A 16,652-nucleotide genomic window follows, 5' to 3' on the forward strand; every position below is an offset into this window, starting at 1 on the left:
GAATATTCATTGGTAGGACTGATGCTGAAGCTGAAGCTCCATTACTTTTGCCACCTGATGCAAAGAGCTGACTCATTAGAAAAGACCCTGATGCTGGGAAAGACTGAAGGCGGAAGGAGAAGGGGATGACAGAGGATGAGATGGTTGGATGGCAACACTGACTCAAGGGACGTGAGTTTGAGCAAGCTCTGGGAGGTGGTGAAGGACAGGGAAGCCTGGCGTGATGCAGTCCATGGGGTTGCAGAGTCAGACATGACTGAGCAACTGAACAACAACAAATCCCAGTCATTAAGGCTAAGAGGGTTTGTTGCTCACACTACATAACTCATTCTGAGGCTGTTATAGAGCCATACCGGCTATTGTTACTTTATTTTTTTAAAACTTATTTTGGGATATTGCCAATTAACAATGTTGTGAAAGTTTTAGGTGGGCAACGAAGGGACTCGGCCATACCTATACCATACATGTATCTGTTCTCCCCCAAACTCCCCTCCCATCCAGGCTGACGTATAACATTGAGCACAGTTCCCTGGGCTACACAGTAGGACCTTGTTGGTTATCCACTGAGCTATTGTTACTTTAAACATGCCTATCTGTGATGTGCTCTTGTTCATTATTTGAACCTATCAGTAGGATAAAGTTTTTAATAAATGACAGTTGTCTACTGAAAAAAAGAGGATTTGTTGTTGTTCTTCAGTCTACCTCCCCATAAGAGGTCTGTAGTTGTTTTATAGTCTTAAGCCTTGTTTTATAGTCTTTCCCTTTGTCACCGATTCAGTGGACATGAACTTGGGCAAACTCCGGGAGATGGTGAGGGAGAGGGAGGCCTGGCCTGCTGCAGTCCATGGGGTCACAAAGAGTTGAACACAACTTGGCACCTGAACAACAACAACAGCCTTTGTCATTATCGAGAATTCCTGCTCTGCTTTCAGAAGAGGGCTGCGGTTAGGTCGGTTCATATTCCAAAATCTTGTTTTAGTATTTTCTATTACTACATGCCCTGTCCTCCTCATTCTGATGTGGAGTTGAAGTGTTTAGAGAATGATCATACTTACATATTACTCATTCTGTATCCTTTGATCAGCTTTTTAAAATTCTGATGCCTAGGTTGCACTCTGTACCAATTAAATCAGAATGTATGGGGTAGAAGCCCTAAATCGCAATTTTTTTTTTTAAAGATCCCCGGGTGATTCCAGTTTGCAGCAAGATTTAGAAACCATTGGCTTTAGGAATCATCTAGTGTAGAGGTTCTTTCAGTCATCTCTCTGTTACTCAGGATTAATTAGATGACCATATAACTGCATTTCAGTTACTTGAAAAAAAGATGTTCTATAAATTAAGATATAACTGTAGTTATTATCCCTGTTACTTAGACTGTAAAGAAGCCATTTTTGAAAAAAAAAAAAGAAGCCATTTTTGTGGTAAAATATATATAACATAAAATTTACCTTTTTAACTGTTTTTAAGTGTACAGTTGAGGGGCGTTAAGTACATTCACATTATATACCACCACCACCACCATCCATCTCCAGAACTTTTCTTGTCTTCCCAAACTGAAACTCCATATCCATTACATCCTTCCCTGAAGCCCCTGGCAACCACCATTCTACTTTTATTTCTATGAATTTGACTACTTCATATGAGTAGAATTGTACAATATTTGTCCTTCTGTGACTATTTCATGTTGTAGATCATTCATGTTGAAGACTCATTCATGGAGCATGTGTCATAATTTCCTTCCTTTTTAAGGCTAAATAATACCCCTTTGTATATATCTACCACACTTGTTTTCCCATTCATCCATCGATGGACTCCTGGATTACTTTCACCTTTTGGCTATTGTAAATAATGCTGCCATGGTCATAGATATACAAGAAGCCCATTTTAAGTGATAACTTGATGTCTGTTCTTCTGCAAGATGCTTATCTGGATAAATTGCATGTTCTTAATGCAGGAGACCTGGGTTCGATCCCTGGGTTGGGAAAATCCCCTGGAGAAAGGAAAGGCTACCCACTCCAGTATTCTGGCCTGGAGAATTCCATGGAATGTAAAGTCCATGGGGTCACAAAGAGTCGGACACAACCGAGCAACTTGCACTTACACTTTCTTTTTTTAACTAATTTTTTTTTTTGGCTGCAAGGCACAGCATGCAGGATCTTAGTTCCCCAACCAGGGATCGAACCAATGCCCCCTGCAGTGGAAGCGTGGAGCTCTTAACCACCAGATTGCCAGTGAATTTCGAAATTGCTTGTTCTTCATGGATAGGTTGTACTCCTGTTCACCAGATGAGCTAGTACTTTTCTTTAGTAATTGATCTTCCTTTTACAAAAGAGGGCAAAAATTAAGTACTGTTCCAAATGCTCTCTAGATTTTCTCAAAGGTGGTGATAGAATTATTGTCTCTCATCTCTCCTGCTCAGGCTGTTGATCAGTCCCACAGAAGTTGTGTTTTACAAATATTGTAACAGAAGTCTCTGTATGTCTAGTAGGAAATTAAGGATTCATTCTGTGTAGTTTAGTTTAACTCCAGAATGCTACTAGGACAAGATTGTAAGCTTAAAAATCAACCTTAAAAAGGCTCGCAGGTCATGTTATTCTGAGTGAGAGAGTGAGTGAGTGAAAGTCACTCAGTCGTGTCCAACTCTTTGCGACTCCATGGACTACAGTCCATGGAATTCTCCAGGTCAGAATCCTGGAGTGGGTAGTCTTTCCTTTCTCCTGGGGATCTTCCCAACCCAGGGATGGAGCCCAGGTTTCCCTCATTGCAGGTGGATTCTTTTCCAGCTGAGCCACAAGGGAAGCCATGCTGTTCTACAAGTTGTAAACTAATTAGATTGAATCTAGAAGCCACGTTTGTTCAGTTGCTTAGTCTTGTCCAACTCTTTGTGACCCCATGGACTGTAGCCCGCCAGGCTCCTCTGTCCATGGGATTCTCCAGGCATGAGTACTGGAGTGGGTTGCTATTCGTTTTTTCAAGGGATCTTCCTGACCCAGGGATGGAACCCACGTCTCCTGCTGCTGCTGCATTGGCAGGCGGCTTTTTTTTTTTACCACTGAGCCACCTGGGAAGCCTGGAAGTCACATTGGTTACTGAGGCTGTTTAACTCTGTTTCTATGCATAGCCTTAGCTTTTTTTGTTATAGAACCTAGTACCTGAGCTGAGAGCTCACTTCTTTACTTCTTCCCATTCTTAATGAACCCAATTTTTGTCTCTTGACCTCCTTGAAGGTTATTTTTTTTTACAGACAGTTCAGATAGACACTTTTATAAGCAAATCAGCTGCATTAGTCAATAGGTAGAAATTTTATGGAGGCAATCAACTTTGGAAAGGTAGTGTTTACTTAATTTAACATTGTTTTTCGTAAGGCATTACTTCATAATCCTGGAACCTATTTTTATAACATTGAAGAAATGAATTTTCATATGTGTGTTTGTTGTACTTTGATCTTTTTTACACTTTTTCTTAATTTTATACTTACAATAAAAGTCAGTTGAAATGAAAAAAGGCTTAGTGACATCACTAAAAGGAGAGACATTTTAAACTTTGTTAGTCTCTTTGGGTTAATGACTGAGCTGCATCTGTGCTTTAGAGGTACAGAAATGCCCTAAAAATTGAGAATCTGATGAGATAATGTAATTTTAGAGCCCATTTTACAGGTGAAACATGGCAGCTTATTCTTCTTGTTGAAAGCCTTGTCTGTCGAACTCTACAGTTTGAGAAACAGCGTAAACAAACCTTTTTTTTCTTTCTAGATCTTCATCTGCTGGTGGATGTTGCCTGCAAGCAGGAACACTTTCCAAAGGAGGAAGAATTAAGAGAGTGAGGAATGGATGACAAATGTGACATTGTGCACTAGCTGTGGCTGGAGGCAGACTAGCCTTGCACGTGACACACTGTTGGGATTTTTTTCAGTTCTGTTAAGGAAAAAAAAGTATTTTTGTTTTGTTAATTGAGAATTTTGTTAATTGAGAATTGGAATTTGATATTTACTACAGCTGTTCCGTTCAGATTGTTCACCTTGACAAACTACACGACATCTAGCAGTCTTTTGTTTGTTTGTTTGCTGCCCAGATCCCTTTCAAATGAAAAGTCCTGGCCTTCTGTTACAGTCAAGAAGCACCTAAAAACAGCTGCGTGTACGGTCCCGGAGAGTAGTCTGTGTGTGGGTGTGCTGATTTGTCGTCTTGCCACTTTCAAACAGTAGTCAGTGCAGCTCCACTGGGGAGTTCAGTCTATCTGTTTCAAATCGCAGTGTGATCCTTTTAGAGAAGAGTGTGAGAAGCAAAGGCATGTGAGGTCACCAAGATCACAGGTCTAAATGGGTCAGGAATTCGAGGGAAGAAACTCTGGGGAAGAGTTAATTTTCTAAATGATTAACCAGGAAATGCTCTCACTTCCTCACCCAGCGTTCTGTTTCAAGAGCAAAGCATCTGGACTTGGACCATCCATCACACTTAACAGCCCCTTATTCTTTTCTATTAATGGGAACTTTCTTCTATTTTCATATCTTTCTTTAATTTTAATGATACAGTATCATAAATGGTAAGGTTTTGTTAATGTATCACTTGTTTAATATATCTTCTAAAGGAAAGTATTTTAACTTGTTTAATATAATTGTATTTATAAATGCTGGTAGATTTCAAGTTTTAAAGCTTTATATTTTTATTTATATTGTGGGTAGAAGGATAAAGGATGCCTGTGTAATATTTTTATTTTTAAAGGGGAATGTACGATGTGTGAGCAAAACCATTAAGAGATTTAACACAGTGTTTATACTTACATTCAGTAAGTATAAATTCTCAGCTGTAAAAGATACTGTGTGCAAATTTTGGGACTAACTGATTAGTAGTTACCTAACAGAAGCTATACCTTTAACAGTTTATGTATGGTTTAAGCTTCTGAGAGAAGTTTGGATAGTGGGATAGACTTAACATTTTTATCTCATCCCCTCTTTAGGATCCTAAATTCGAATAGTAGAATTGTGGAACTGGTTTTTAGGAGAGGTATCTTGGATATCCAGTTTCTGTGGTTGATCCCTCACTTGCTCATCCAATGACAGCAAGAAGCTTTCTGATTTTAAAGTTTTCAGTTGACTAGAACTTTCTTATTGGATTCTGCCTCAGTTTTCCTTATAAGCACTGCAGAAACAAAAGGGAAGCCAAGGAATGTGGAACTAGTGAGAAAGGAAAGGCACATAGTGATATGTGGCGTAAATACTCTTTCAGCCATGGTGGGTGTAACAGTACATTTTTTAAATTGCGTTGTGCCTTCCCATTGATGTCAAACCCTGGAAGTATTACAGAGATAGTAGTATTTTAGAAAAGGATGAGCTCTGTTTTGGTCTGCAGTGACTCACTTTAGATATGAAAATAGGTTCTGAAAAGTGACCTCTTTGGTCTATCTGATTAGACTAGTCCATGTCGATGTGATGAACATTTATTTATCTTTATCAGCAAGGTTTAAAAGATGAATGGATTATCAAGACTCCTACATCTTTTGGTCAGACTCTGTATTTTGGTAGAGTATGTGAAGAGGAGACCCAGTTTCTAAATGAAGGAACTTTGCCTTTTCTCTGTGATGTTGAAAAAGCTGATAAGTAAAATATCACTAAGTAAGTGATATTCCTTCCCTCAACTATGCCTTTCTTGGCTTCATATATGTTGAAAGAGATAATATCTTTTGAGGAACATGTGTCAAGCAGGAACCTTGACATGGATTTGGTTTCAGTTGTTTTAAGGCTTAATTAATGAAATGCCTTTATCAGCTTTCCAAACTGTTTTTTTATATATTGATACAACAGATCGGGAGCTGGATCTCCTGCTATACTCACATGCCTGCTACTCATCAGCTAAAGCTATCATTACTGTCTTGGAAAAGTGGCAAAAGATAACATAAAATCTCTGTGTAAATTAGTCAGTAGGGTCTGATACAGGCTAACAAGGTTCCTGACTAGCACCTCAGTATTTCAGCACCTTATACACAAAAAATTTCAATCAGTCAACAATAAAGTGAGTGTTTCAACTAGACTTGTTGTCTTGCTTGTTTTTACTATTGAATTGGTGATCAATAGAAACCTCATTCATTATGACTAGTCATCATATTAGTAAAGTTCAAAAGGAAATGCGCTCTGTTTTTCAAAGAATCCGACTTAAAAAGTCCTGAGTTTTCTTCATTCACACTTGAATAGAGATTGAATCATTAAAATGCCATTGAGGATAAGGACGGTTCTTAGACATGCTTTTAGAAACCTAGGTTTGGGGAAAGAACCAAAGGGTGATCTGTCTCCTGTGGAAGGTTGGTGGTAGGTGTCAGTGTGGGCACTTCATTACTGCAGTGATGCCATCTTTATGGAAGTTAAAACTGCTCAGGGAAGACTCCAAAACTTTGAAGCCAGAGAATAATTTCTCTTGTTTATCAATTCTGCTGACTTTTCTTGTCAATACTGTGTATTTAATAAGCACAATATATCAGTGAACTAAGCCCTGTAGAGCTGTTTGGTTTGATCCTGAGTAACTCGAGGTACCCAGCCTCATGATATCTATTATCGTTCTCAGATCTCAGGGTTTCCTCAAGAGAGAGCAACCACATCTGTATTTTTTTCCTTTCAACTAAGTATCCGTATTAGGCCTTTTAGGTTGGGTATCTTAATTCCTTTGCAGGTTTCAAGCAGGAATAGACGAGACAAAAACAATCAGTAGGTTACTGTTTGTTTAAAGTTTAAAGATGTTTTTGCATATATCAGATATGTAATAAAATATATTTAAAATTTTTTGTTATACTTTTATATGGAATACATAAAAACATAAAACCATAGCAGACTTTAAAAAAATTATCTCCAGAAGAATTAGACCTATTTCTATTTTTTAGGAAAGGAGCTATAAAAGGTCTATATTTGTATTATGTTCTTATGGTCCAACCAATAAAGAAAAAGTGCTAAATTAAGAATTTACTTTAGAATTTATCTCTCAGCTCTAGGTGTTATTAGGCCTAAAATGCCAAAACTATACCCATAAACTCTCTTTAAAAATTTATTAAATTTTTAATTGAAATATAATTGAATTACAATGTGTTAGTTTCAGTGTGCAACAAAGTGACTCAGATACACATATATATATATACACACACACTTTTTTTTTCAGATTCTTTTCTATTATCGTTTATTCCAAGATACTGAAAATAGTTCCCTGTACTATATAATAGGTGTTTGTTATATAGTAGTTTGTATCTGCTAAGCCCAACCTCCTAATTTACTCCCTTCCAGCACTTTCCCCTTTGGTAACCGTAGGTTTGTTTCCATGTCTGTGAGTCTCTCTCTGTTTTGCAGATAAGTTCATCTGTGTCATTGTAGATTCCAGATACAAGTGATAGCGTATGATGTTTGTCTTTGGCTTGCCTCACTTAGTATGATAATCTCTAGGTCCATCTGTGTTGCTGTAAATGGCATTATTTCATTCTTTTTTATTGGCTGAGTAATATTCCATTGTATAAATGTACCACATCTTTATCCATTTATCTGTTGATGGACATTCAGGTTGCTTCCATGTCTTGGCTATTGCAAATGGTACTGCTGTGAACACTGGGGTAAATGTATCTTTTCAAATTAGACTGTAAACCCTCTTTAGGGATAAAATTCTCAAGGTGACTAGGTCACTCATACCTTTTGCCTTCAGAGGCATTGTCATTTAATCTTGACAACCAAGCTGCAATGCAGTTATTATTCTCCACATTTTCCAGGTGATCAATTTGCACAATTCTTTTGTGCATGTTAGAAATTGTTTTAAATTTTATGTGCTTCTTACCACAATTTAAAATGTACTTTTTACCACAATAAGCATGTAGCATAAATCTTAACCTTTTTTAAGTGTAATGTTAATCATATTCACATCATTGTTCATTTGTACAGTTTGGAAAGATTATTGGCATCAGGTTAAAAATAAAATGTCTGGCCACAGTCAAATACAATCTGGTCATTTTGAAAATTCAAATTTTAGAAACATACATCAGAAACGTTTGCATTCTTTCTAAAGATAATGTTACTAGAAGGGTTATGGTTCACAAATGTGGTAAAAGTTACTTGTTGCTATTGTTGTTGCTAAGTCACTTCAGTCGTGTCCGACTCTGTGTGACCCCATAGATGGCAGCCCACCAGGCTCCCCCGTCCCTGGGATTCTCCAGGCAAGAACACTGGAGTGGGTTGCCATTTCCTTCCCCAATGCATGAAAGTGAGAAGTGAAAGGGAAGTTGCTCAGTTGTGTTCAACTCTTCGTGACCCCATGGACTGCAGCCTACCAGGCTCCTCCATCCATGGGATTTTCCAGGTAAGAGTACTGGAGTGGGGTGCCATCGCCTTCTCCGGGTAAAAGTTACCAGAAGGATTATTTTTCACAAATGTGGTAAGTAACCAAAAATTAGTTTTCTTTTTGTCTACACCCTTCTTATTAAGCATATATATTTACCCCTTTACTTGTATTTATGATATAGACTTACTTTCAGTTTCACATTGAAGGCCCAGGTCTGATCCATAGTATTATTTCACATCCCAGGGATGTAAGAAGAAAATAACAGATTCCAGCCCTCTGACATCACCTAATGTAAAAGCCTGGTACAGGCACAGTTTAGAAAAGAGCTACTGAATTTAAATTTGCAGGAGCTGAAGCAAAACTTCATAAAATGGACAGAATTCTTGCCAGGGTAGCTGACTTAAAACAGCAATAAATCAGTGAGTGAGAACTACAGCACAGGATCACATTATTCTGGCTTTGTGGCCTTTATAGACACTAAAACCCGGAAGAGCAGACATCACTTTGAACTTATATTTGCAAAACGTTGTGTCCATTATTTTATCTTATGGGTTTCCTTTTTTTTTTTTTTTGGTCTTTATTTCCTCATCCCGCCATCTCTGTCTCTTGGGTGCAGAATCTGCTTACCTATCTGTTCAAGTGGCCTTGATTTACGTGTGGGAACTTGCTTACTCAGAGAAAGGTATTGAGGACTGAACTGGGTGCAGTTTGGCCGTGGCTCAATAGAGGGAGTTGGGGAGCCGAGAGAAGAGCGAGCTCAGGAACGTGTCTGGCGAAGTGTGCGCGCACCGTGCCCCAGGCAGCCAGGAGGAGGGGGCGGGACGGGGCGGCTGCCTCTGGCTGCTCCACCCTCACTGTGTCAGCAGGTAGAGAGCGTGATTGCAGTCCCAGGGGAGGGAGTCCGAGCTAGAACACCAATTACAAACCACAGGCTTCCTGCTCTAGGGAGTTGATCCAGAATTGTCTTTCTGGAAGGGAAGCACTTGAATCCTTCCGAACTTTCCAAGTCTATCCATGATTCAGAGACCTTGCCTTCTCCCTTTGGGATTGTCTGTGTTCCTGGTAGTGAATTGTTGCTGATGTATTTGCTTTGCTCTTTCAAGATCTCATCATTTTTATATGCTGTTTGGGGAGAAAAAGGACTTTTGTTAGAAAGGAGATTTCAGAAATGGTTTTGGATCCTCTCTAAGTGTTTTTAGAATTCTTTGGGGACAGTAGCTCTAACCTTGGAGTAAGTTTCTGCCTTTGACCTGCATGGATTATTTTTTCAGGCTGCGGAATTTCTCGGCTCCTACCTGCAGTGTGGGGCACTTGGTTTGGTTGCAGAGTAAGAAGGTGGAAGAATGAACTGTACTTGGTTAAGCAGTTGAAACCTTTTCTTGAGCAGGATCTATAAAAGCATAATTGAATTTGTTTCACCCCCGTGGATTCCAGTGGGCCCGACAGCACAACAGGTTTGCAGATTTCTTTTGAAATTCTTTTTTTTTCTCCCTCTGCCTCAGCGAAAGAAAGGAATCTATATAACAGGTTCATATTCAATTGCTTGGCTTTTCAGCACTTATTCTGAAGACTTAATAAGATTTTTTAACTTGACCTCTGAACACAGTGGGCTTTGTGGTTGAAGTGCATTTGTATTTACTTAAGGGTGCACATTTTGAAATCTTAGAATAAGATTTTGTTTGTACAAAGACCCAAATTCTCAAGTGCGCCTAGAAATAGCACAGATCTACTCTACTCAGGATTATTTTTACTTTTTCAGGGCATTCTACTTAGAGCCTGTAGACTAATCACCTCCTCACTCCCCCTATCTTTTATTCCCTACCCCCTCAAGGAATTTGAAAACGTGTTAGGAATAGTCCTTTGTTTTACTATGAACCCAGAAAATTACAGATTATAAGATCTGGATAATAAAGTAGTTTCCAAAAGCATCTCATGGGAAATCACAGTGCTTGGCATTCTCAAGTAGGAGAATAAAAGGAGGAATCCCTAAGATAGGAAAATAAAGATAGAAATATGAATTTCAACCGGAAAAGATAATTGGAAAGCCAACCTTTTCAAATATTCTTCGAATTATGAAAATTGGAAAAGATTGTGATGCTCAGATTTATCCTGTGAATATGTGAAGACATAAATTAGCACCTAACTTACTGGCAAATCTAGGTAGAAAATTTAAAACTCATAGTATATTTAAGTTCATGAAAAGTGTTATAGGTTCAGTGGGCCTGGAACTTTGGCTACACTGAAATACAGTTTAATGTTGAAACTTTTATGAATACATGTAGCATCTTTGGCCATCTCTCAAGGTGTGGTCTGAAATATTGTTCCCTCTCCTTCCCCTTAAAAAAGAAGCTCTGTGATCTTTAGTCTTTTACCATTGACAAGTTTTGTAACTTAAAGGGGCCACCTCTTCATTTTCTGAGCTGGAGTTTTTCACTCTCACCTTTGATGCATGGCCTTGGTCGTTTACTTTGCCTTGTTTTGTTCATTAACATTGGGTTTAGTGGCTCGAGGACTTGTTGCATATGGAAGACCAGCACCAGGTGATCTGACATAATAAAAATTCAGGATGTGACATTCAACCTCAAGCAACACTGAAAATTCCAAAGAGAAGTGCGATATCTTTACTAATCGTAGTGAAGATGGGAGAAAATGACATACCTGAAGCAGAAGTAGGCTGACAATAACCTTCTTGCCTGCTTGAGCAGGAATACCACCTGTCCTTGGGAATATACTTTAGAGAAAGGAAGGGCCAAAACTACGACTCGGCTTTCTGAAACGGACGCAGAAGTTTCTTTTCCTCCATTTGTCTGGATTTGAGAACCTGCGTTTGGTCTTAGCTACTGGAAGCAGTATGTATGGCCGAAGTGCATCGCTGCAGCTGGTAGCATGAGTGGTGGCCACCAGCTACAGCTGGCTGCCCTCTGGCCCTGGCTGCTGATGGCTACCCTGCAGGCAGGCTTTGGACGCACGGGACTGGTACTGGCAGCAGCGGTGGAGTCTGAAAGATCAGCTGAGCAGAAGGCTATTATCAGAGTGATCCCCTTGAAAATGGACCCCACAGGAAAACTGAATCTCACTTTGGAAGGCGTGTTTGCTGGTGTTGCTGAAATAACTCCAGCAGAAGGAAAATTAATGCAGGTAAGGATGACTTTTATTATTTTTCACTTTCCATCTGTTTGAAATATACCTTCCTTGTTTTGTCTTCCAAATCGAATTCCACAGAAGGGCTCTGCTGCCTGGCTTTCTATTTGTTTCATCTTGTTAAACATGTTATTTATTGACATTCTAAAGCAAATTCTGAGTTTATACTCTAGAAGAAACGTAAATGCTGTATTTTATAAGATCATCTGCTTATTTTTAACTCTGGTATTACACTATATTACATAATAAGACCTTTCTTTGCAAGTGATATATTCTGGACACTTTTTTTTTTTAATAGATGAAATATATGGGCTTGTATTTAATTAACTCAAGGAGTGTACTTATATCCTGTTTTAGATTTGAGGTGAGCACTAAGGTTGATTTTGATGGTCAGCAGCACCCTGATGTTCTAGAATGCCTTTGGAGCATATTTGATCACTGTGTCACTTTTAAAAATCAGTCAAGCTTGAATGCTACGGTTGGCCTTATACCATGTGTGGCCCCCTATTGCTAAGCCCCAAATGGAGAGGATTGGATTACAAAATGGACACAAGCTGTAAACCTGCCTCCTGACCACTTTAGACTTGTCTACACTTAATTTTATTATTTTCAAAAATTTTAAATTTAACATCTGTGTTTTATTGACCCATGGAGTTTTTCAGACAGTTTCTTAGGCTTTGCAGTTGTGAATTTTGCCTATAACTCATTCATAGCCTGCTCTATATGTGTTTAATTTATGAACTGACTGAGGCCATAGCATTTCATAGATGAATTGCTCATACCCCCTACCCCCACCCTCCAAATGTAGAGCCTGGAGGGCTCTGCCTTTTTAATGCGGCATTTTAGTATCTTATTCTATAAAATTATATTACTTATTGATTAAAATTCATTTTATCAAAGGACATTTCTTGCTGTAGCTCTCGGTCACAGGTGAAAATGTTGTTAAATCAAGCTCAGATTTTTATTGCGTGATATGAACAGAACCAAAATATAGTATAAATTTAAATTTTGGTCCACCCAAAGGGAAAAGCTGAGAAAATTTAACAAATTATAGAACTCTCTTTGCCCAACACAGAGTTTTATGTATATCTTAGTGGCTTTTCACGATCACTTCTTGGGCAATGTTTTGAAGCTGGGATAAGTGAAGTGGAAGAAGAATTGGGTGAAAAGGAAGGCTCTGCTATTTAGATAAATAGACAGGCAAAAAGAATATATCTGGAAAAAATAGTGTAAGAATTTTTGGAAAAGAGTCTATTTAATTTGAACTTTAGGACAGACTTAGGAATATCTAAACGTTGAAACCATAAATCATTTTGAATACAAACTTCCTTCCTGACTTTGCCTGGTTAATACCCTGAAGCATGAGGTATGTACTCCATTTTCATTTCTTGCCCTAAGTAATTTCAGGATGGAATCATATTCTGGTAGCTCTGAGGCGTTGGAAGCTGTACTAAACTTTGTGCCTTATTAATATCCTGTGGCAGCATGTTCAATGGGTTAATTATATGCTGCGTTAAATAGTGTCCTCTTTTATTTTAAATTTTTTGTCTTCTATTATAATACATCTCTACGTAAAGTTTCTGTATATTCATAAAGGAAAAGGTATGTAAGAGATATCAGCTGGCATTCTCTTTGCGATTTATTACTTTGTCAATCTTTATCATGTCTTCTCCTATTTTGCCCTTTTTCTCATACTGGTAAGTGTTGCTTAATCCTTTTTTTCCACATATTAACTTTGAGTCTACCATTGTCCTTTAAGTATTGCTCCTTCACTTTGTGAAGAACGAATTTCATTGTTATTTAGCAGGACCTTTCCAGGCTTTCCAGTAGATAGTTGGCATCATTGGCAATTTTCAGTCTTTTCTTCGCCTTTTCTCTCCGTGCAAGCTTCTTCTATGTCAGGGTCAATAATAAATTTGTATACTAGCTTAGTATTAATCTTTGGAGATTTTCAGTATTGGTCCTGGTTTATTGTCTATTAATCAAGTTTTAATCCACAATAATTACTAAATTTTCTTAATAATCTCTAATGAGAGACTTAAAAACTTTTGAATGAGATGCATCAGTTCTTTTTTATCCACTATTTGATTAACTCTTTCAAAGAAGTCTAGCGTGTTAGGGACACATGGTGTACACTTCTAGAATCCATGCTGTTTGTTCCTTATCAGATTACACTGCAACACAGGTTTACTCAACTGTGGTTAACCAAGCCTTCCACTCAGCTCAAGTTCTGTTTAAATGTCCTAGAGCTGTGCTTTGCTGCACTTTAGCTTTCTTGGTGGATATCTGTCCCCTGGTGTCACAAATCCAAAGACAGTTTTCTCTGTTGGCGTTGCAGAATTTTGGATAATTCTATATATCCTTCTACCTATGAATTATTCTAGCTGCCTGTTAAGCTTGATTATCTTCAAAGATACAGTTAAGGCTTTGTAAAATTGGGCATGCAATGCATTGGGAAATGTGAAATTATGAGGACAATGATTTAAAAAAATAATGATGACTGCGTTATTGTGGTTTCTGTAATTTCCAGAAGTTTCCTAATATCTGACATGTCTTTACATTTTGTTCAGTTGTTTCAGTGTATGTACTATTTCATAAGGACCAAATTAACTGGATTTTCATTTGTATTACAATTTGGATTTTCCTTAAACAAAGAGAAACATCTGTGACAGCGTGCCCCAGATATTATTATTCTGTTTAATAATAAAATAGACCACAGAACTTTTTCCTAAAATTATTTTGTCTGTCTCAGCTTCATCTGATGACTATATATACAAGACCAGGTCTTGGTGAATTTTTGTCCTGATTCTTATTCCTCAGTTTTCTCTTTACCAAGAGTTATATCCATTGTACAGTATATGTTCAGAGTCTTAAATGATAATATTCTCTTTAAAGTACTATAAGAAAGTCAAAATAAAAGAGGAAATGTTGCCTTGCCATATTTCTTTCATTTCTCAAATCGTCTCTTGTCCGTTTGAAAACTCCCATCTGAGTCTTGACCAAATTATATTGTTTTCCTTCCTATTTGGCCCAAGAGCTGCTTCTCTGCACAACCGTATTATTTCAAATCCCTGTGCGGGTTTGCCATTGTCTTTAAAGTGTCTACTTCTTAGCTTTCCTCTATATTTGCCAAAATCGTGTCTCTCCCTCTTTTCTGATTTCCTGCTCCTTTTTAAATCTGTTTCCCATTTAATGTTTATATTTAGGATAACCTTCTACCACTCTTCCATCTCAGTATTTCCCTAACTAGCCATCAAAAATCCAGGTCCAAAAAAATATTTTTTTTATAATTACAAGTAATGATGGATGTTAACTAAACTTATTGTGGGGATCATTTCACAATATATATGTATGTCAAATCTTATTATACACCTGAAAATAATACAGTGTTATATATCAATTATATCTCAAAGAAAAAGCAGAATGTGGGGGACACACACACACACAAATTCATGTCAAGGAAACTAATTACTTGGCAGTGTGATAAAGACACTGGGAGTGATTACACTATTATTGTTATTGTTTCGACCATTCTTTCGAATATACTCTTTTTTTCTCCTGGTTTATACAACTGTAGAAGGAAAATGAGCTGGAGCTTACGCGCTGTCCCATTGTCCAGCTTTCTGGTTTGTTAACCTCTTATCAACATTTGTTTATATTATTTCTTAGTGATATTGTTGCTACCACTTCTAAAAATGATTACAGTCCTGTTTTCTTTCTCCATTCTTGCTCTTTATTAATAAACGTGACTTAGAGGGACACCCCACAATTCATTTTCCTTCTCCTCAAAGCAGAAGCCCAGGAGGATCTTAGTGTAGTGCAGGAGAGGTCACTGATTCTTTCACCATCACATTCTTCCTGCTCAGCTGGTTGTCCTGGATTTTCTTAGACTCCAGGTTAAAGTTATGATCAAGATTAGAATGTGCTGCCCTGAGGCTTCAGACCTACATTGGAAGCTGTGGTAGTGCAGCATTTGGCCAGCAGCAGTGAACACCTCCTGCACAAATTCCCCCTTGCGTGGTGTCTCTGCTTGCCCCTCCATTTACCTATTAGTCAACACATAGTTATCCTATCTTTGCATTCTCGCTTTATTTATAGTCAGGGCCTGAAGTGAACGTTTTGGGGAGGAAGAGGAAACTTCATAGTTTAAGTTTTGGCCAAAGCCAGAGAGACAATGCTGTATAGCAAACTTGCAGTTGACAAAGTGATTAAACTATAACTAAAGGGACTTGACTTTTAGCTCCAATCCTGCCACTAAGTAGTTGGGTGGGTGACAAGATAGTTTTTTACCTTTCTAGGCTTTAGATTTGCGTCTGCATAACTGAACTGTAACGTGCCATGCACTTTACATGTATTAGCTCACTGAATCTTCATTATACCTTCAAGAGAGAAATACAGTCCTTTTTTTTTTTTAAGACTAGGGCAGATGTTTTTTAATTGTGTTTTTAACTGAAGTAGAGTTAATGTACAATATTATATAAGTCACAGGGCTTCCCTCGTAGCTCAGTCGGTAAAGAGTCTACCTGCAATGCAGGAGACCCGGGTTCGATTCCTGGGTCGGGAAGATGCCCTAGAGAAGGAAATGGCAACCCACCCCAGTATTCTGGCCTGAAGAACCCCATGAACAGAGGAGCCTGGCAGGCTACAGTCTATGGGGTTGCAAGAGTCAGACACGACTAAGTGCACACAGGACAGCATATAAGTTACGAATATACAATATAGTGATTCACAATTATTGAAGGTATGACTCCATTTATAGTTATTATAAAATATTGGCTATATTCCCTGTGTTGTACAATATGTCCTTGTAGCTTATTTTATACGTAATACTGGTACCTCCTACTCTTCAGCCCTGTATTGCCGCTCCTCCTCCCTGCCCCCACTGGGAGAGCCACTAGTTCGTTCTCTGTGAGTCTGCTTCTTTTTTTGTTGTTGTTATATTCACTAGTTGTTGTATTTTTTAGATTCCACATATAAGTGATATCATACAGTAGACATACAGTACTTTTATTTTCACATATTATAGGTAAAGAAACGGAGGATCAAAGTGAGTCTCAAGCTATTTGCCAAAGTCTAAAAGTAAGTGGCACAGCTGGAGCTTGAACCCCAGAGCTCATGCTTTCCTCACTCTAAAATTTTGTACATCTAAAATGCTGCAGATGAACACCAGGGTAGGCCTTATATAAATGATGAATTTATTTCCAGAACAGA

At 38.1% G+C, this 16,652-nt stretch overlaps 2 protein-coding genes across 2 annotated transcripts in view; both read left to right on the forward strand.

The window, feature by feature from the left end:
• HSF5 (heat shock transcription factor 5) overlaps nt 1-6,048 on the forward strand; it is a 52,782-nt gene extending 46,734 nt beyond the window's left edge. The window contains 1 exon segment of the mRNA XM_070388891.1: nt 3,753-6,048. Within this exon segment, the coding sequence (XP_070244992.1) occupies nt 3,753-3,823 (71 nt within the window). The 3' untranslated portion in view covers nt 3,824-6,048.
• Nucleotides 6,049-9,200: 3,152 nt separating this feature from the next.
• RNF43 (ring finger protein 43) overlaps nt 9,201-16,652 on the forward strand; it is a 66,668-nt gene continuing 59,216 nt past the window's right edge. Inside the window, exons 1-2 of the mRNA XM_005900646.3 lie at nt 9,201-9,754; nt 10,802-11,438. Coding sequence (XP_005900708.2) covers nt 11,187-11,438 — 252 coding nt within the window. The 5' untranslated portion in view covers nt 9,201-9,754; nt 10,802-11,186. The remainder of the gene's footprint in view (nt 9,755-10,801; nt 11,439-16,652) is intronic.

This window comes from Bos mutus, chromosome 19 (genome assembly GCF_027580195.1).
Source record: "Bos mutus isolate GX-2022 chromosome 19, NWIPB_WYAK_1.1, whole genome shotgun sequence".
In the NCBI taxonomy this organism is placed as follows: domain Eukaryota; kingdom Metazoa; phylum Chordata; class Mammalia; order Artiodactyla; family Bovidae; genus Bos; species Bos mutus.